This window comes from Centropristis striata, chromosome 13 (genome assembly GCF_030273125.1).
Source record: "Centropristis striata isolate RG_2023a ecotype Rhode Island chromosome 13, C.striata_1.0, whole genome shotgun sequence".
Classification (NCBI taxonomy): Eukaryota; Metazoa; Chordata; class Actinopteri; order Perciformes; family Serranidae; genus Centropristis; species Centropristis striata.
In genome coordinates, this window is record NC_081529.1 from 2863147 (window position 1) to 2884251 (window position 21105).

General features: G+C 37.7%; 1 protein-coding gene across 1 annotated transcript in view; it reads right to left on the bottom strand.

Moving 5' to 3' along the window:
• The window catches only part of cramp1 (cramped chromatin regulator homolog 1), a 35728-nt gene extending 19446 nt beyond the window's left edge, over positions 1–16282 (bottom strand). Inside the window, exons 1-11 of the mRNA XM_059348227.1 lie at positions 16089–16282; positions 15327–15706; positions 12221–12426; positions 11221–11374; positions 9358–9441; positions 9130–9178; positions 6872–6957; positions 4943–5066; positions 3696–3777; positions 2045–2980; positions 318–495 (exon numbers count right to left, since the gene is read on the bottom strand). Of these exons, the coding sequence (XP_059204210.1) occupies positions 318–495; positions 2045–2980; positions 3696–3777; positions 4943–5066; positions 6872–6957; positions 9130–9178; positions 9358–9441; positions 11221–11374; positions 12221–12426; positions 15327–15706; positions 16089–16138 (2329 nt within the window). The 5' untranslated portion in view covers positions 16139–16282. The remainder of the gene's footprint in view (positions 1–317; positions 496–2044; positions 2981–3695; positions 3778–4942; positions 5067–6871; positions 6958–9129; positions 9179–9357; positions 9442–11220; positions 11375–12220; positions 12427–15326; positions 15707–16088) is intronic.
• Between the last annotated feature and the right edge of the window lie 4823 nt (positions 16283–21105).

Genomic DNA, 21105 nt, shown 5'->3' on the forward strand with positions numbered 1-21105 from the left:
CAAAATAAACTTTTTCAACAGGTTAATAAATTCTGTCTTTCTTTTCTCCATTTTTGGGAAGGGGTAGCTGGGAGACAGCTCTAGCTTGAGGTTGCTATGACGACTGTCACAGAGGAGCGTTTCTGGGTCCTGTCCTGATTGACGCGCCAAAACAACAGCAGGGCATTGTGGGATTTTTAGTATTAGCGGTAAATGCGCCGTATAATACCGGCGGGTCAGCTTTTATAGTACAATAATAAGATAATAATTTGGTATTGCCTCGTGGGCCAGAGTTTGACACCCCTGGTTTAGAGTATGTGAGAGAGATCCACAAATACCTGAGACTCCAGCATTAGGCAGGTGTAGCCGGGCCCCTCGGACCGAGGCCTGCTGCCGCCCACAGCTGGGGCTGCGAACACCTGGTATGGGAACTTTCCCCGGAGGAGTGAGCGCCTGGTTCTGCTCCTCTTGATGCGTCTTGAGGGGTGATGTGGCTGTGGAGCACAGCTCTGGAGCCTGGCAGAGAAGACACATTACTGACATCATTTCCTCTACACATGTACATTTCTAGGCAATTCTCCCATTTAAATTGAGTTTAACCCATTGAAGCCTGGAAAGCTTATACGTCGTTTTGTAGTATTTGTATAAGCTCTCAAATACTTTTTGAATTTAATTTCTATCTGCTACAGAGGCTGAAAAATCTATTATTTATTAGGCGTTGACACTTCTGTTGAATTTACAGAAAAACTTCAGGTTTTAGGGGCTTATTTTAAAATCGGCCAGAGGTTTTACAGGCGTTTCAGGCCTCAATGGGTTAAAGGTAGCAGAAGACAATTCCCAGTTCATTTAAGATGACATTGTACAAATGCAACATTATGTTGTACACTTAATTGTGTATCTTTTTCTTCCAGAGGCACTGTGGTATTTGATTAAGACCACAACAAAACAATATTGATTTTAAGTTAAATTTGGATCCACAAGTTTTCAACCTTATGCATATGTTTGACAGTTAGGCCCTTATTACATCATAATCGCTGATATTGTGCACATAGCGTGCCATCCTCTCCGGTGCATTTTTTAGCAGATTTTAACCCATTGAGGCCTGAAACGCCTATTAAAACCTCTGGGCGATTTTAAAATAAGCCCCTAAAACCTGAAGTTTTTCTGGAAATTCAACAGAAGTGTCAACGCTTCTACTAAATAATCGATTTTTCAGCCTCTGTAGCAGGTAGAAATGAAATTCTAAAAGTATTTGAGAGCTTATACAAATACTACAAAACGATGTATCCGCTGTCCAGGCTTCAATGGGTTAAATATGTATAAAAGTTTTAATATTCTCAATTTATTGGTACAAGGTGCAGAGTTGCACTGCTCGTCAATATCACACTTAGCCAAGGCAGCCGACGTGTAATTACAATTTGTAATAACATTGAGAAGTTTTGTTCACAAGTTAAAATTAGCATCAGGTAACCAGCAACAACACTGAGAAGTAGGGGTGGGCGATATGGCCCTAAAAGATTATCACGATATTTCAGGCTATTTATGCGATAACGATATTCTTGACGATATTACCAAATACTTAAAAATATATAGAAAATATGATTTTTTTTTAAGTCTGTATAAATAAATTAAAATCTAAAATGTAGTGTGAAGTGCAAATCTCAACAGTTGCCAAATACAAAAAAATTTACTCTTGACTCTTGAGTATGAGAAAATAATAAAAATAACCATTTAGGGGTTCCGGGGGCATATTTTAATGACATTTTGTAAAGGAGAATAAAGGTTCTTGTATGTTTTATTTAAGGCATCTTATTTTGTCTTCTTGTAAGTTCTGTGGTGGATTCTATTAACACACTGTGCTCTTATTTTGAAAGCTGCATGTGTTTAGCTACAGGGAGTAAGTAGCTTTTTGTGATTAAAACAACTTAAACCACTACATCAAGAAGTAGGAATGTTGCCAATATCATGATATGCATTTTTTTTAACCATAAAAAAAATATACCGATATTATCGTGAACGATACGATATGGCACACCCCTACTGAGAAGTAACAGTTAATTCCTACCAAAGGTTTAGGATTGACCTCAGTGGCGACCAGCTTGAGCAGGCAGTGCAAAACGCGGTTTGTCCTGCTGGGCTTGAGCTGCACTAAGGCTTGTCCGTTTTCCTGGTTGCTGAGAGCTGCAGCAGGCTGCCACTCGTACTCCAGCTGCAGCTTGCCAGGCTTCCCAAACATCAGGTAGAGCTCCGCCAGGGTGACGTTCTCCGCGTCGCGGGCGCTCCAGCCCTCGCCTCTGATCTGCTCCACCACTCGTTCTCTGGCTGCCGGTGCAGACGTTCCCTCCTCTGAGCTGCTCATCGGAGGTTTGGATGGAGTGGTCTGGTTGGCCTCTGGGGACGAGGTGCTGCTGTTCTGATCCTCATTGCACTGCTCCGATGAGCTTTCTGTACCACTGCACAACTTCTCCACGCTTTTAGCTACTGTTGAACCACTACTGGCCTCCACACTCACACAGGTTTTCCCTCCTTCTGACAGTCCCGTCTCAGTCCCCTCTTCCATTAGAGTCTGCTGAGAGGAAGCAGGGACACAATCTGACTGAAGTCTCCTCTCCTCTCCCTTTGGAGAACCGTCTTGTGAAGGTTCAGGGTTGTTGAGAGACTCAGTCCGTCGACTATCGCCCAACACAGTCACTGAAGCGCCGGCAGTACCGATAGTGCCTCCCCGTCCAGATTTAGCCCCGGTCCGGAGAGGTGGAGCCGTGTGGATACCCAGAATCTGAGCAGCCGGCAGTTCCTTGGCATTAGGCCGACTCTTGCCACTTTCTAACCAGTGTACAGTGCAGGAGGCTTTGGAATGAACGACACGTGCCACACCGGGCAGTGCGGTCAAAGTGCTGCTCTCAGCTGGGAAAAGAAAGAGCTCCTCCTGCTGGGATCTACTGGGAGAGGCTGAGCTGGACTGGTGGCCCTCCAGAGCCTCCCTCTCCATCAGACTCTTCAGCTGAAGCGTCAGTGTCAAGGAATCTAATTTAACTGACAGAATTTGCATGTTTTCAGCTGAAGGGCAATACCACTGCTCACAAAAAAAGAATAAAAATGTTGTATATTCTAACGTTTGCTTCTAGGAAAAATATCCTTTTGCAATGGGTCAGTGACAAGGTTCCTTCTGTCTGTGCTTGGCGCAAAATAATTTTTGATCTGATCCCTTTAGAATATCTTACCAACGTCATACATCACAGTGTAGATCAGTTCTACAGAGTGTGGCGCCCATTTTTGGACTATATCGGACCTGGCCATTCCTCCACTCTATTAAAAGGTCTGATGTGCACCTGAATGTCATTTGTGTTATGTAAAACTGATCCACCACCTTGTGTATAATGCCATATGTTCATCTTTTATGTAAGAGCTGTCATGTTTTGTGTTTGTTTTGTTGTTTGTCTAGTTTTGTAGACAATTTTGATTTGTTGAATGGAAACAAAAACTGCAATAAAAACAATGAAGAAAAAAAAAAAAAAAAAATGTTGTACTGTGCAGCACAATGTTGCATGGTATTAGCAGCTGGATGCAGAGAGATTCTACTTTCTACGACCATTAACTGATGAAATAGCTTGTTAATAACATTTTTAATATTTCATACTCTGATAGGAGAAAAATGGTTGCATAATTGCAAATTGTTCTCTACAAAGTTGCCAACAATATGATGGTTTAAAGGATACAATCCGCTGGTCGTGGTACGCCCACTTCTGCTTCAGATACTCAATGAGACTGGAGACTTTCCTGTGGAGCTCCACAACCATCCTGGGTTAGAAAAGACAAGAAAAGAGATTGTTGTTGATTTACAGTTCAGTTCTAATCAAAAAGGCTCTTTTGGCATGACATTTATTATGTGTTGTCAAAGCACAATTATTGATTGATTGTCTTTATTTCGAACATGCAGGCAATAAAAAAAAAACAAGCTGCAAAGGGGGTATTATGAAGTACAATGAACAGCAAAACATTTCAATGAATAACAATAACAATAACAATAATAATGATAATAAAATAAGTAATAAAACAAAATAATATAAAACAAGTAATACAACTAAAGGATGTTTATCAGAAGTTCATCCTAGTGTCAGGAAGTGACATATTTAGCAGTAACACTTGTTTCTTTCCCTACAGACGTCAGGTGATTTCTCTCCGTCAGACTTTTTTTTTTTTGGAAATAATTCCTCGATGGTGTTTCTGTAATGTAAATGTAATCCTGTCTCTACAGCGGCCTCATTACAATGACGGCAGTCGGTCCTCTCTGGCAGCCAGGTCTGTCTGTGTCTGTCCTCCTCTACTGGCAGACTGTGGTCACTCAGTCTGTACATGATGTTCCTCAGGTTTTTATTAGTTACTAAGGTTAGGTCTGCAACAGTACTCTATCTGTTAACGGCCAAATATGTTTTAGTTTGAGTTGTATGTTAATATAATATCATTGAGTAGTATATCATCCTTCTCTTTAGTTATATAATATGTGGTTAGGTGTAATGTTCTGAGCAATGGTAACTGCTCTGAGGCTACAAAAATATACCATACATATATACTTTGGATTTAAGCTAACCCCTAAACAGAAGTTTTTAGACAGATCTTAATGGTCAATCAGTTAGTCTTTTGGTGATTCAATTGCAAACGCGTATCATTAATGAACTGCTTGATGATGCATTCATTAACCAATAGGCAACGCATTATTGAGCTATGCTGCTGAAAAGTGTAGCAAGAACTACACAGATCAAGTGTTGAGCTTTCTACGGGTGCAAAGAGGGACAAAAACTGTTCTTGAGTGTTGCAACTTGACAGTAATAAGTGGACTAAATGCAATACTACATGCAAACCGTTTCTCAATCACTGCTGAAATAAATGCAAATGTCTGATTTGAAGCTAACTACTCCTGTGATTGCGTTTGTGATAATGAACGTGGTCAACATGCATGGCTGACCTGAGGCGAGGGTTGTGGGCCAGGCTCTGGACGCGGGCCCAGGAGTGGTTACTCCGTGGCTGAAGCTCCACCGCCACCTTCAGGGGAAGCCGCACCGGCTTCTGGTCCTCCTCGTCACTCACTCCTGCAGGAGGACACGAAGACAGTGAGATCAGATGATATCGAATGAGATACAAAGAACAAAGATCTTTAGGCACAACATGCGTGAGTTTTGTGGTCCTCTGTGTCTTTTATTTCTTTTACTTATTTTACTACTTTTAACTACATCTTTTATTTTACTATGTTTATCGTTTTATTTATGGCATCATTTTAGATTTATACACTTATTATTTATTGCTGATTGGTATATGGAATTGTTTGTTTTATTGTTGATTTTATGTACAGCACTTTGGAGACGTTTGTGTTGTTTAAATGTGCTATACAAATAAAGGGGGATTGGATTGGATTGAACATATACAAATTGTTATAGCTATTTTTTGTTTGTTTTTTCCAAGCATTCTGTATATCTCCTCTAAATGTCCCTTTTTATTTTATTTATTTATTTAGTATTATTATTATTTGTTTGGTTTTATGTGTATGTGTATGTATACATGTATATGTGTGTGTGTGTCTTTTCTGATTGAATATGTATTATGTCCTGACAACCCAATAAAGATATATATGAAAAAAAAAAAAAAAAAGAACAAAGATCTTGGAGGAGAAAAGGTCAGGTGATTTTAAAGTAAGAGTAAGAGTTTTATGAAAGGTATTATGCGTCATATAAATCAAAGTCTGCCCAGAGGAAAATGCCAAACCTGCACAATAAAATAGTGAACCCAAAGAGCTGCAAAAAGTAACACGTGCAAAGTACAATACAGCTGACCATGCAATTAAGTTTCATTAAGGGTTGAATATGCTCTCTTTCATGCCCAAATGATTAGCAGCCAACAAATAGAGCAGGGGTGTCAAACTCTGGCCCACGGGACAAATTTGGCCCGCAGTGTAATTTTATTTGGCCCGCGAGGCAATACCAAATTATTATCTTATTATTGTACTACAAAAGCTGACCCGCCGGTATTATACGGTGCATTTACCGCTAATACTACAAATCCCACAATGCCCTGCTGTTGTTTTGGCGCGTCAATCAGGACAGGACCCAGAGACGCTCCTCTGTGACAGTCGTCATAGCAACCTCAAGCTAGAGCTGTCTCCCAGCTACCCCTTCCCAAAAATGGCGAAAAGAAAGGCAGAATTTATTAACCTGTTGAAAAAGTTTATTTTGATATTTAAATCAGAAGGATGCAAATAGAAAAGAGGCATACGATTTTTATTTAATTTTTATTTAATAAATGAATGACATTGATGTGTTTTTTATTTGAAATTTGATTTTGCATGTCTGCACTATTTAGTTATATATTGTATGTTTATAAGCGTTGCTGGTTCCATATTTAATGTTAAAGCAAAACATGTTTGGTATATATTAAAAGGTTTATTTGTTCAATGTTGGCCCGCGATTTTATTCAAGTTTTACATTTTGGCCCATTGTGTATTTGAGTTTGACACCCCTGAAATAGAGAAACTCAGTGGTACTAAGGAGGAAAAAAAAAAATACTAGCATGAGACCCTTTGCCAAGATTTTTTGCACTGAGACAGAACCAAAAATAAACACTTATTAAATCAGTTGTTTTCTCTAAGTGTGTTATTGAGGAGAAGGGCAGGTGCCAGTCGGTCGGACCAGTCATCTCCATCATCTCCCTCCTCCTCCTCACTTTGCTCCCACAGAGTTACCATGGAAACGCCACTAGCCCACACGCTGCCATTGTTATTGCCAAAACCCCGCCCCCACAAACCCTGCACCTCACCAGCGCCACGGTTTGTATTTTCAGCGATGACATTTGTTTACTTTGTATGTATAGAGTGTGTGTCGGGTGTCTGTCATCACATGCTCACCATCTGGGTCGCAGAGTTTCTTCAGTGCTCGGCACATGGGTGCTTTGATTCGTAAGTTCCTCCCTTTGGAGCGCACGGTGGTGGCCCTGGTCAAACAAACAGGACAGCAGTGAAATCTCCACTTTAATACATCATATACACATCACAGAATCAGCTACACAATTAACAACAAAATAATAAAAAACATTTGACAACAAAGAGGCCATGAAGTAAGTACAATTATACCAAACTATAGAATGTTTTGAAAAATGTCAAAAAGTCAGCGATATTATTGGTGTACTTATAATTGTTCCTGTAGTAGAATTCTTGTATTTGATATTTATCACCTCATACAAAGAGTGAAAGATTATCTGTGTTTTTGCAGATGTGATGTTGTACTAAAAGTCCCAGTGAAATTAAAAATACATTTTCTAAATTTTGAATCATGTATCCCTGTGTTAACGATTCAATTATCTCTTGATATTATGCAAAATATACAGTACAGGCCAAAAGTTTGGACACACCTTCTCATTCAATGTGTTTTCTTTATTTTCATGACTATTTACATTGTAGATTCATCAAAACTATTAATGAACACATGTGGAATTATGTACTTAACAAAAAAGTGTGAAATAACTGAAAACATGTCTTATATTCTAGTAAGCAAAGGGTGGTTACTTTGAGGAATCTAAAATACAAGACATGTTTTCAGTTATTTCACACTTTTTTTGTTCAGTACATAATTCCATATGTGTTCATTAATAGTTTTGATGCCTTCAGTGAGAATCTACAATGTAAATAGTCATGAAAATAAAGAAAAACGCATTGAATGAGAAGGTGTGTGTCCAAACTTTTGGCCTGTACTGTATGTTTAAAAAAAATCAGAAATAGAACATTCTTTTTTCTTCCTGTAAAACCAAGTAAAGTGGTTGTAAGTGTTTAAAAAGTCATCCAGCAATCAAGTGCATTTACAAAAATGAATCCAATCAAATGAAACCTTTGGGCAACTGACTAGCAATATCTGTCATATAACACCACACTTTACCAAATGTGGGTCGTAGTAGCTAACAGAGCAAAGAGAGGAAGAGATGTGTGTTAACCCATTGAAGCCTGGACAGCGGATACTCGTTTTGTATAAGCTCTCAAATACTTTTAGAATTTCATTTCTATCCGCTACAGAGGCTGAAAAAACTATTAAAAGTAGAAGCGTTGACACTTCTGTTGAATTTCCAGAAAAACTTCAGGTTTTAGGGGCTTATTTTAAAATCGCCCAGAGGTTTTACAGGCGTTTCAGGCCTCAAAGACATCAGTGATCAAAAACTTTTGATCTCCAAAATAATGTAGCTGAGGTCTATTATGGTCTTTTTTATGGTCTGGGAGGCTTTGGAGAGCAGATTATTGTGAATTTGACTGTGGAAGAGCAGGGAGCTACAGGCGCTGACGGCATTGAAGGCCAAGTGCTGTTTAACTGCGTGTGCTACCCACGCTGATGCGAAGCAAAGCCAGTTTAAAGTCTGCTGAGTTCCCCTGTCATCTCTTCCTCGTGATCTCACAACAGGTGAAGAAGGTGTGTGTGGAGCCAAAATAGTCCTCTGTGTCTCTATCGCGCTAAACTCTAAGCCCGCCAACTTTTAGCAGCCCAGAATCCCTCTTGTAACTGTTAACCACTCAAATATCACATTTCACTGGGAAATAAGTTAGAGCACAGAAGCTAAATATGCTGGTAACACTTTACAATAACCATCTAAGTGATGTTTATAGATGGTTTATAGACCAATCATTAATCATTTACAAAATTCTATACATATTTAATCTTTAAATGTTTTCAAACAATTTCTTAAAGGTATAAGAATCATTTTGAAATCATTAACATACTTAATATGGTGTTAAAAATGTTATAATGAGTGCAAAACTATTAATAAACTAAGAATTATAATGTAATTGTTTGTTTATGGTAAAGAAACTATCAACTTACATTAATATACCTTCTATTTGGCATTTATAAATTATAGTTCAACATTAATACATTTTCTATTTGCCATTCTAAATGGCCTATATACGGTTTATAAATGATGATTAAACATTAATAAACTATCTGTTAACCATTTATAAATGATGGTTATTGTAAAGTGTTACCAATATGCTTCGATTTCCGTTTCACAGGGACTTTAAAACCATAAACCACACACCTGACAAGCCAAGGTGTGCATGTACAAAGAGCCATTTATTCATCATAAAAATGTAATACAGTGGGTCATGTATTGTTACTACTGACTTACCCTTGCTGGATTAGTTCATTCAGCTTCGTCACGTTCTTATCATCCATTACTGTCAAAGACAAAACACAGAGCTGTTTACGACACGGTGGTCCCTGAGGAGCAGCTGTCCCCCATGACAGGGAGGGAGCAGCGTTAATCACGTCCCTTGTGTCCCAAAAACTAACAGCTGAAAAACACTTGCACACAAAACAGCTTTAAAGAGGCGACACATGTACAGCCTTCACTTACAGCCGCCAACTTTTTTGCGTAGCTCGGCGTAGCAGATGAGGCCGTATAGTTCTTGAGAAGATTTCTTCATCACTCTGGCGTACGCTGAAAAAGAAAGGATGCATAAGTCACAACAGTGCTGTAACCATGGAGACAGGAGGCATGTGTAATGTATGCTACGTAAAGATAACAGCACTGTGACGCTGAGGGCTTGTTGCTTATCTGGAGGTTTTAATGTTTTGGGACAAGGTCTCCCTGCATAACAAAATGCTATAAACAGCAGTGTGGGGTCTCATTTGAGAAGTCCTGGAATCCCTTTTTGTCTTATGTCAATAGCACAAGATGTCTGATGACTGTGAATTGAGTACTGAAATGAGCTGAGCCTTTGTTTGTTTGTTTGTTTGTTTTCCCTTTAATTGTATTTACTTATTTTTTGTTATCTGTTTTTTTTACTACAATTTTTTAAAATTAAATATGTATATATGATAAGTTAGGTATTTGTTATTTCTTATTGATTTTATCTATTTTTTTATTTGTTTATTAATTTACTTATTTTTATTATTGTTATTTATTTTATCATTTTATCTATTCTTTTATCACAACCCATCTTTTTTTGTTTTTCCTTTGTTTGTTTATCTTTACTTTTCAACTATATTTGCCAATTTCTTGGGGCTAGGTGCCTATGGGAGGGGGGTGGGGGGTTGGTATCTGTTCTGTAGTATGTTGTATTCACTTGCAATTACTGGTGTATGGAACAGTATTGTTTGTTTGTTTTATAAAAATGTAAAATCCAATAAACAGATTGTTAAAAAAAAAAAAAAAAAACATTGACCTGAAATATACAATACATTTGACTAATCAGAGAGAAGTCTGATGACAAACAGAGTGAATTAAATAAATTAAAGCCGTTTTCAAACCCTGAACAACGCACACTATTTTAGCTAATTTGACATTTCTAATGGACGTAACATAAGTGACACCAGATGAGATGGTATAAGTCAGGGGTGGGCAATTAATTTTCCCAAGGGGCCACATGACCAATACCACGAAGGTTGCAGGGGCCGGACCAAAACTCGGAACTAAATTCTGCTCAATATTAATGTAATCGCTTTATAAAATACAGTAAATTATCTGGTTTTGAGCTGCTACTGATAGGAACACATGTTATGATAAGACTGTTAATGTGGAGTAAATCAAATAAAGCAGTAAAAAGTAGTAAATACTCCAATCACTATATCACTTTTCCATTTATTTTAAACACAACTGTAAATGACCTTTAGCAAGGTTCATATTTATGTTTTTGTATTATATAGCTTGTTTTTCATGTTTGTACATTTTCAAGGTGTTTTACAATGTTGTGATGCTTTTATTTTGAAAAGGTGCCGTCCAGTGTAAAACGGGTGCTTTCATTTTGAAAGGTAGTGACAGGAAATAACCGGTAGAACGGTTAAATGAAAAAACGAACGGTAAATAATAACGAGTGCGTAGTAATTCATATAAAGTTGATATAAAGTATGAAAAAGGCTTCTATAGTGGCTGACTGACAGGACACAAGGTTTGTTAAAGTTTATTTTATTCTGTCATATATATTAGTGGCTATATTTGTTGTCTTAACTATAGTAAAAGTGCTTGTTAGCTCTAGTGCTAATGATGTTTGCTATTTTTTTTCAAAATAAAAGCACTGCGGTTATATTGATTTCTAATTTCTTGGTAACCTCACGCGGGCCCAGGTCTGGTATAAGTTGTACTTTATTATTGTGAAAAAAAAGTTATGTGGAGCTCTAACATTTAAGAAATAATCACTATTTTACCCTTCAACTTTCTCTAAGACTTAGTGAGGTCCCAGCTGGTTTTGTGTGGCAGTGATAAAGGGATAAAACTCACCGTTGGCAAAGTCGATATGTTTGGAGATCTTGTGCCACGTCCGGTAGTAAAAGTGGCGCACCTGCTCCTTGTTCTTCACCATGTTCGCTGGCTTGCCTCTTTTCTTGTACTTCATTGCAATGTTGTTCTGGATAGCTTCAAAATCCTTCCCATGCTGCAGACCAGAATAATAATAGGGATGAGTATAAGGCTACAACCACACTAATAGGTTTACTTTTTAAAAGTTGACAAACGTAATTTGGGTCAGCAGCGTTTCACAAAGATTTAGAGTTTTAGAAATACAGAAATGCTGGAGTAGTGAGGACACTAGGCATAAACATAGCAAAAAGTTATGTGTTTTTTGAAAAAAAAAAAAAGTAGGCTCTAGCCTAAGATATCAAAAATGTATGCCCAAACTTTGAGCTAAAATTGTGTCATATAGGTAGTGTTAGGGCTGGGCGATACGGCCCTAAAAGAATATCACGATATTTCAGGCTATTTTTGCGATAACGATATTCTTGACGATATTACAAAATACTTAAAAATATATAGAAAATATGTTTTTTTTTAGTCTGTATAAATAAATAAAAATCTAAAATGTAGTGTGAAGTGCAAATCTCAACAGTTGCCAAATACAAAAAAATGTACTCTTGACTCTTTAGGGGTTCCGGGGGCATATGTGAATGACATTTTGTAAAGGAAAATAAAGGTTCTTGTATGTTTTATTTAAGGCATCTTATTTTGACAGTCTTCTTGTAAGTTCTGTGGTGGATTCTGTTAACACGCCGTGCTCTTATTTTGAAAGCTGCATGTGTTTAGCGACAGAGAGTAAGTAGCTTTTTGTGATTAAAACAACTTTCACCACTACATCAAGAAGTAGGAATGTTGCCAATATCGTGATATGCATTTTTTTTAACCATAAAAAAAATATACCGATATTATCGTGAACGATACGACATGGCACACCCCTAGGTAGTGTCCATTTTTAACCTATTACAATCCATTTGTTTCAGCCCCTTACCTCGTAGAGACCCTCAAAAAAGCTGTTTTTGTCCTCTGTGCTCCAAGACTCCCACTGCCGACGGGCCCTCTTCTGGTTACCAGCCTGCTCCTCTTTCTCAGCAGAGCCTTGGCCCTTTGAGGCCTTCGATACTCCCCCCGCCGAGCCAGCCAGGGGCCCCGACTGGCCCACTGTCCCGTGGGAAGAAGAAGAGCCATTCTCTGCTCCTGTATGACACAGAGACAGGAGCCCACAAATGCATCAGTCATGAAACATTCACAGAAAGAAACTTCAATGTCAGTATAAAAAAAAAAAAAGGACTTTTCCTTTTTCCTTCTTTTGGTTGACCGCCTGGGTTGGTTTGTATGGAATGGAAAAATAGATTTTTTCAAAAATTCGATTGTAGCTTGTGGTTTGGGAGATGTTAAAATTCATGCACACAAAGCCACCCACTGCTGTTACACTGCACAACCTGCAGAGCTTCCCCTTCTGCGGTTCAGCTCTGGCAGGGATGCAGGAAAAGCAATCAGTCCCTATGGCCAGGTCCACAGTACACCGGTCCAAAACCAACTCCTGGTGAGCTCTGATGCCTGAGCACAATGCCAGAGGCTTTAACACAAGCAGTAACATGCAGTCGCTCTACTATTTTAGGCCAAATGTAGATTTTCAGCCAAAATGGATGTTTCATTTACAAATACAACTCTCTGTGTGGGTCACAGGCACTAACCTAGATGTGTCTCTTTCAAAATAGACATGCACCAATTTAGCATCATATCAAAATAAGTAGGGCTTCCTTGGTCATCTGGTTGACACTCCGGAAAACTAAATATAAATCTGATGAAGCAATCAGCGTTTTTCTTTCAAGCAACAACAAAAGAAATCATCACACTTGTAAGAGCACACCAACTCATCAATACAAAACTGTTAATGATCTGTCGATTCGAGCCCGATTCATTTATAAAGCCATTTTTGAGAAAAAACTACTGTCACTGCAGAGCAGCATCATTATACACACTGACACAAATCAGTAATAATTACGCCTCACTGTGAGAAAAAGAAATATAAATATCTCAGGAACAAACATGCAGGTTTCTGCTTGGTGGAGCAACGTTTAAATAACACCCCACTGCCTCACCTTTCCTCACTGATTTAGTGTTTATCATTACTTGTGATCAGTGATCGACGACACAAATCCTTTAGTTTGTTTCACCGTCAGTGAAGCCTGAGACCCTTAACTTATCTCTGGGTTTAGTTTTTTGCTCAGGGGATGAACAGTACTATTTCAGTTCACCAATGACAGCATCTGACATTTGCTAGAATGATAATGCTCCACTGAGGCCTTCGTTGTTGTTTGCTGCATCGCTATTGTTTCTGGTTACATGTATGAATGAAGTGTACATGATCTTTTTAAAAAGACAAAATGTTAATTTGCCAACTGGATGGATCAGTTAAATAACAATTAAATTGTTTAGGCCAATGAGGTCATTCTGTTCTTTTTCCATTTGCGGAAAAAAATAAAAATAAAAATGCGAGTAACTTTCTAAAATAATCCTGCTCTCCTCTCCTGTTTAGGGATGCATCGATACTGACACTGATATCAAGCGGATACTGACTCAAACAGAACAAAAGGGCTTTAATTTAATTCTGTTTATATATGATATAATAAAGTTTACGTTTTGACCAGTTTGTTGCTGCATAAGGTTTACACTCAAATTTTAAATCCTGACCATTTAAGATTATTTTAACCAAAGCTGCTGTTGGATTATTTATTATTTTAATAATAAATAGCAATTCAGTAAATTTACATCCATGTAATAATTGTTACATTTTGTTTTACAAAGTTAGGAAAGCAGTGTTTAAGTTAAGTCACGCATAATTGAATGATCACTTTCATTTCCACACAGTGAGGCACACAGCTTATTGATCAAATACTACTATTGATTCTCAGTATCGGCTGACACACAAAGCCCAGGTGTTGTATCAGGAGTGAAAAAGTCTGATGGTGCATCCCTAGAACTGCTCCCATTTCCATGCAGAAATACTGAAGTAAATCTGCTATTTTTTTTATTTTTTCTACACTCGCTTCATAACAACAGTCATAACAACCCTGTGTTTTTAAATTCAGAATAGCAAGTTTCCAAAGAAATCGCAACGGAAAATAGTCAGATCTTAATTTAAATGTAATTTCTGGTCTGTCTTCTCTCCTCCTTCTCACAGAAATTGTTACATTTTGTTTTACAAAGTTAGCAAAGCAGTGTTTAAGTTAAGCCTGAGGTTGCCTCACGCATAATTGAATGATCACTTTCATTTCCACACAGTTGAACCACACAGCTTATTGATCAAACACTAGTATTGATAATCAGTATCGGCTGATACACAAAGCCCAGGTGTTGTATCAGGAGTGAAAAAGTCTGATGGTGCATCCCTAGAACTGCATGCAGAAATACTGAAGTCCTAAATCTGCTATTTATTTTTTCTACACTCGCTTCATAACAACCCTGTGTTTTTACATTCAGAATAGCAAGTTTCCAAGAAATCGCAACTGAAAATAGTCGGATCTTAATTTAAATGTAATTTCTGGTCTGCCTCACGCATAACTGAATGATCACTTTCATTTCCACACAGTGGAACCACACAGCTTATTGATCAAACACGAGTATTGATACTCAGTATCGGCTGATACACAAAGCCCAGGTGTTGTATCAGGAGTGAAAAAGTCTGATGGTGCATCCTTAGAACTGCTCCCATTTCCATGCAGAAATACTGAAGTCCTAAATCTGCTATTTATTTTTTCTACACTCGCTTCATAACAACCCTGTGTTTTTAAATTCAGAATAGCAAGTTTCCAAAGAAATCACCACTGAAAATAGTCGGATCTTAATTTAAATGTAATTTCTGCTCTGTCTCTCTCCTCCTTCTCACAGAAATTGTTCACATGCTGGAGTTGCAACTTGGGTTGGAGCAGCCAAATCCTAACCCGGAGTACAACAACCTACCCAGAGGGAGGATCCAGCAACAGAACCTGCATCAGTTCAGCCATCACTGATAAACAAACTGTAAACATAGTGACAACTGAGGGCATGCACACTTCCATCTGAGCTGGTCACAGTATATATACATACAGTACCTTTCGATTTTGCCCCGCCATGTCCATTGATGGTGGAGCCGATTGAATCCTTCCGGATCCGTTTGCTCGGAGGTCGAACGCTTGATCGGAGAAAATGATGCTGGTCGTGACACGGAGGGGCGGACTCCGCTAAGGTCTGGGGGTGCTGGGGTGCTGAGCCCAGCCCGGTTCGGTTCGGCGGGGAAGCGGGGAGACCCGGAGCTGGAGCCGGGCTGAGAGCCGTGCTTGATGGATTAAGAATTTCCACTCCGTCGTCTCCCTTTGTACTGCGCTCCTCGCTCGCCTGCTCTGCGCTCTCCTCCTCGTCGCAACCATCGGGCTTTCTGGACGGATTCCTCCTCCCATCGACACCGATCCCCTCCCTGGAGCCCAGTGTCATGCTGCCAAAACACATTCAGGGGAAATTTGTCACATTAGGAGCAAAGCGGTGTGCAAAATTAACTTCTAAAGACGACGTTCACTGTCTCTCAACATGGCCGCCGCTGTTTGTTTCAAATCCCCTCTCCAGTCCCGACAAAACAACACCAAATATATGCATTTAACGTCTTGAGATCAATTATATTCAACAACCAAAAACAGTTTAGGAACTGGCGGTAGTGTTTTACCAAGTGTCTTTTGGCTCAAATGGCTAATATTTTAGGTTTAATTTCAACTAAATTCAAATGCGAGCGCTTTTCAGTTTAGCGCCCTGCAGAAACGACAACGAAACCCCTCGGTGCATTCGACCTCTAAATAAAGTGTTTATTTAAAACATTATTTTACCCATTTTCGTGCTCTTCGCTAGTAGGCGACGTCTTCTTTCTCTTCACCATGAGTCCGAACGGTTAGATTGGCAAATAGTGATCAAATAGAGCATAATAAAACCGAGACCGATGTCTCCGCTTTCTGCCCTCTCCTTGCTCCTGCTTCGACTGAGCTGAACTCTCTGCGCAGTTCAACCGTTTTCTATCAGCAACAACATTTCTCTATGCTTCTTTACAAAGAGAAATAAAACTATACAACACTGACATTAAAGAAGCATTTACCCTGTGCGATGAAGAAGAATGTATTGTAGCATATGTCAGCTCAGCTCATCTTAATTGATAAGCCTAGATAGTTTTATTAACCTGTGCGCAAGTGGACTTTGCTTGTCACTACGTCACCATCGCCTGCAGAAATTATGTCTGCAAAAACAATTTATTTCATATACATCCTGCAATTGTGAGACTTTGTGACAATACTGTATTTGCTTACATTGGTCACGCCTCATACAAATACATAATCATACTTTAGAATCGGGCTGGACCAGGCTTTGAGAGCCCGGTGAACATAAAGACCTGATGTATATTGCAGGTGTAAAATAGTGTTATAACGTGTACATTTATAATATTGTGCTCTCATGATTGTAATACACCAATCTATTTGTTTCTGGATAATCGAAAGTGTGGCAGCAAAGATGTATGACAGCAACAAAAGCTACACAAAGAAATATGATTTGGACATGAGAAGTATAAAGGGAAATCTCCCTCTATACATTCAAAACAGCCTTTGAATTTCTGTTTCGTGTCATTTAAACGCTAAATCTCACATCCACCGGCCTCAAAGTAGTACTGATCTAACAGCAGTGAAAGCCCTAAATTACTAGTGAAGTTTGTCAATATCAAGTCAATCTTAAAACTTACAGTTACTGTAATGTTAAAAAGGTTAATGTAACTACACTTTTACTAATACTCAACGTCACAATGTGGTTACACTGTAGCTTTAGGTAAAACTTAAATTTTACAGCACCACAATGACTTCACAGTTAAATTACATATTTCCCTTGTAATGTTAGAATCCTAGCAGCCTAGTGATAATAATAGTAGACCAACCCCTGCTCTATTATTATACTATAAGCTTGAGATTACTATAGAAGTGGATTGTTGTAACACTTACTAGTATACAAGTTATTTGCACTAATAGTTGTTGGTAACTTCGTTGTAATAAACTGTACAACATGCATACAAGAGTCGTCTCCATTCATAACGTGGTACCTAGCATGGCTGCTGTTTTTGGCTAGCTAACGCTAACGCTAATACAGTCAAAGAAGCCATATCGTTGCAAAAACTGCTTGGAACATAATGACTGTTTCACGCCGAAGCTCAGACAGATTGTTAGAGTGATAACAATGATCGATATTTAGAAATTACCTGACGTGGATGCCTGTTGGGGGTATTTCCAGTCGAGTGGCAGGCTAGCATCGCTAGCTGACGGCGGACGTGCAGCTTGTTGCAGATGACAGTTCCTGCTGTTGGAGCGTACACGCGTTAGCCACGCCCACTACAACTCGAAAACAAATCCTCTGATTGGTCAGGAATACACGAGGACGACGGTTAGATTTTGATTGACAGACGGCTCCGCCAATCGTTAATAAGAGAAACCCTGCGATGGACCAATCGCCATCCTCTTCCTGTCTCGCCCTAAAAGGTTTCCCATTATGTGTTTTTTTTAACGTTCAAAGCCAGTTTGACGCTTCAACAATCTAATCTTGCTGCTAAAACTCTGAATATTTGTAATTTTTTATAATATTTTTGTATGACAACCTCTTTATGATTTATTGAAACCCCCTGGCGATGTTCTGATGTATTTTTTTTGTATTACACCCCACCCAACTGCCTTAATAAAGTTTATTAAAAAAAATAAAAATCAAAAAATAAAAATCTAATCTTTATGCTGAGAAATAAAGTGTTATTTCGAAAAGATTAGATCACCGGAATGGAGGTATTGAGCGCTTTACAAATAAGTCCCTCCCACAGGGTGATTGACATTTTGACGATCAAATCGATGGGCGGAATACAAAGGAAGCGCTTGAATTAAGTCCTGGCTTATGCCGTAAAATCACCCGGTTTAGCTGAATAACAATCTGATATTTTTGACTGGCAACATCACACTCTCTTACAGCTGTTGTTATAACGCGCCAACTGGAGAGCACATTCAATACAGTACAAAGGGCTATTGATTCAATGGCGTCTGCACTTCAATTTAGTTGAAATTTCAGACTAAGCTTACTTTATCTGTGCCCCAGTGCCACAAAACAACAGTGGTGAAATGTAACTAAGTACATTTACTCAAGTACTGTACTTAAGTATAATTTTGAGGTTCTTGTACTCTACTTGAGTATTTCCATTTTATGTAACTTTATACTTCTACTCCACTAAATTTAGAGGCAAATATTGTACATTTTACTCCACTGCATTAAGCTGACAGCTTTAGTTACTTTTCAAGTCGAGATTTAACATAAAACATGATACATTTAATGTGATTTGACATTTTTTTAATTAAACCTCATAACTGGATATTTTGTAGTGAAAACTACAAACTAGCCCTTTTTTACAAAATTAAAGCACTTCTTACATAAATGCATCAATACAAATAATCTTATATGTTTAGTACAATATAAAACAATCTGAGTGGGTCCATTCTGCATAACGAGTACTTTTACTTTTGACACTTTAAGTACATTTTGATGCTGATACTTTTGTACTTTTACTTCAGTAAGTTTTGAATGCAGGACTTTTACTTGTAGTGGAGTAATTTCACAGTGTGGTATTAGTATTTTTACTTAAGTAAAGGATCTGAATACTTCTTCCACCACTGCAAAACAACGCCATATATCGAGTTCAGTACGCGGGTTTGGTTGTTTAAAGTTTCTGTCACAAACCAACAGGGCGGAGTTATTTGTTTATTTTTATATATCGTCACCCTGTTAAAATAATCGCCTAACCTTTCAAGTTTAACAGGAAACACAAAAAACTTCACCAAAATGTAACATATGACATTTATTGATCATTTCACTCAAAAAGGATGTAACAAAGGATGGCTATTGGCATAGTAATACCACTGTGTGTAAATTATGTCACCTAAGAGAAATAAATGACTTAGGCAATTTTTTGAACATGCCTTTGTGACTTAAGCAAGATATGGTAACACTTTATTTTGAAGGTGTCTACATAAGAGTCACACAAGCCTGTCAGAAACATGACATGACAAGTATCATGAGCATTTCTGTTACTTCAAAGTGTCATTAATGTTCATGACAAATCCCATGTCATGTTTATGACACGCTCATGTCACTCTTATGTAGACACCTTCAAAATAAAGTGATACCATATCTTGCTTAAGTCACAAAAGGCATGTTCAAAAAATTGCCTAAGTCACATTTTATTTTGACTTAGGCATGATAAATCTGCTTAAGTCACACACTTGACATAGGCTATTATCTTAAAGGGGTAAAATCACATAGGTAGCCGGCGTCATGAGGAGATTATTTAGGCAAAAAATACAATTTTGACAAAAAATTACATAGGCGATTATTTTAACAGTGTGACGATATAAGTCATGTACACAATAAAATGTATGTCAGCAGTTGTAAAACAAAAGGAAATGGTTTCAAAACACTTGTTTTCAAATAACATTTTTGTCTCGAAATGCTTTTACGCCTTGGAACACTTAGTGCACCTTTTCTAGAGGGGTACGCTGCCCTACAAAGCCTAACTGCAGTAACTACATTTTTGGTCAGAATTGAGTTATAACTAAAAATGAACCCCTTGATGTCTGTTTTATCTTGTGACAAAGTTTAAAATTTCAATTTTGCTTTATTTCAGAGAAATAATTATGTAAAAACCACAAAATCGAACTCAAAACCAAGCAGTAATTGCACTCACCACGGTCTGCTTTGGATATATATACTAATTTAAACATAAAAATAATAGAAATTCTAAGTTTATTTGAAAGGGAAATTATCTCGATAGTGATTAAGTAAAAAAGTAAGATATTATAAGACTAAAATATAACATTTTTTTATAATAAGTCTAAAATATGAACATATTTGAATAGAGTTGTTAAACACTTTTAAATACACTGATAACAAAATCAATTTTAAAACGTTTATTCACTGAAAACAAAATATTAAATTTTAAGAAGACAAAAGCATTGTTGTTACTCCACTCTGTTTTTGCATCACTATTAGAAACTTTTACAGCAATGCAGTAACGATGTCTTTGGGTTCAAAGGTCAAATAAATCGTCATGATTTTTTAGCATAAAAATTACATCATCAATACATGTAGAAATAAGTGTCATATCCAGTGATGGAAAGTAATTAAGTACATTTACTCAAGTACTGTACTTAAGTACAATTTTGATGTACTTGTACTTTACTTGAGTATTTCCACGTATGTAACATTATACTTCTATTTCACTACATTTTGAGGCAAATATTGTACTTTTTACTCCACTACATTTAGCTGACAGCTTTAGTTACTAGTTACTTTTTTGATCAAGATTTAACATGATAAAACATGATAAATTTAAAGTGATTAGACATTTGTTTTTAAATGATACCTCATAACAATATATTAAGTAGTTAAAATGAGCCCTGCTTACATAGATGCATCAATACAAATAATCCAATAATATATTTGGAATATATAAAATAATCTGAGTGGGTCCATGCTGCATAACGAGTACTTTTACTTTTGATACTTTAAGTACATTTTGATGCTGATACTTTTGTGCTTTTACTTTAGTAAGTTCTGAATGCAGGACTTTTACTTGTAGTGGAGTAATTCTGCAGTGTGGTATTAGTACTTTTACTTAAGTAAGAGATCTGAATACTTTTTCCACCACTGGTCATATCACTTATCTGCATATAATCAATTTGGCTGGCCAGTTAAAACACGTTAAAACTTTAAAGCAGTTTTTCTTAGTTTCACCCTTTGCGTAGTTACTGCAGTTAGACTTTTTAGGGCAGTTAACGGGGT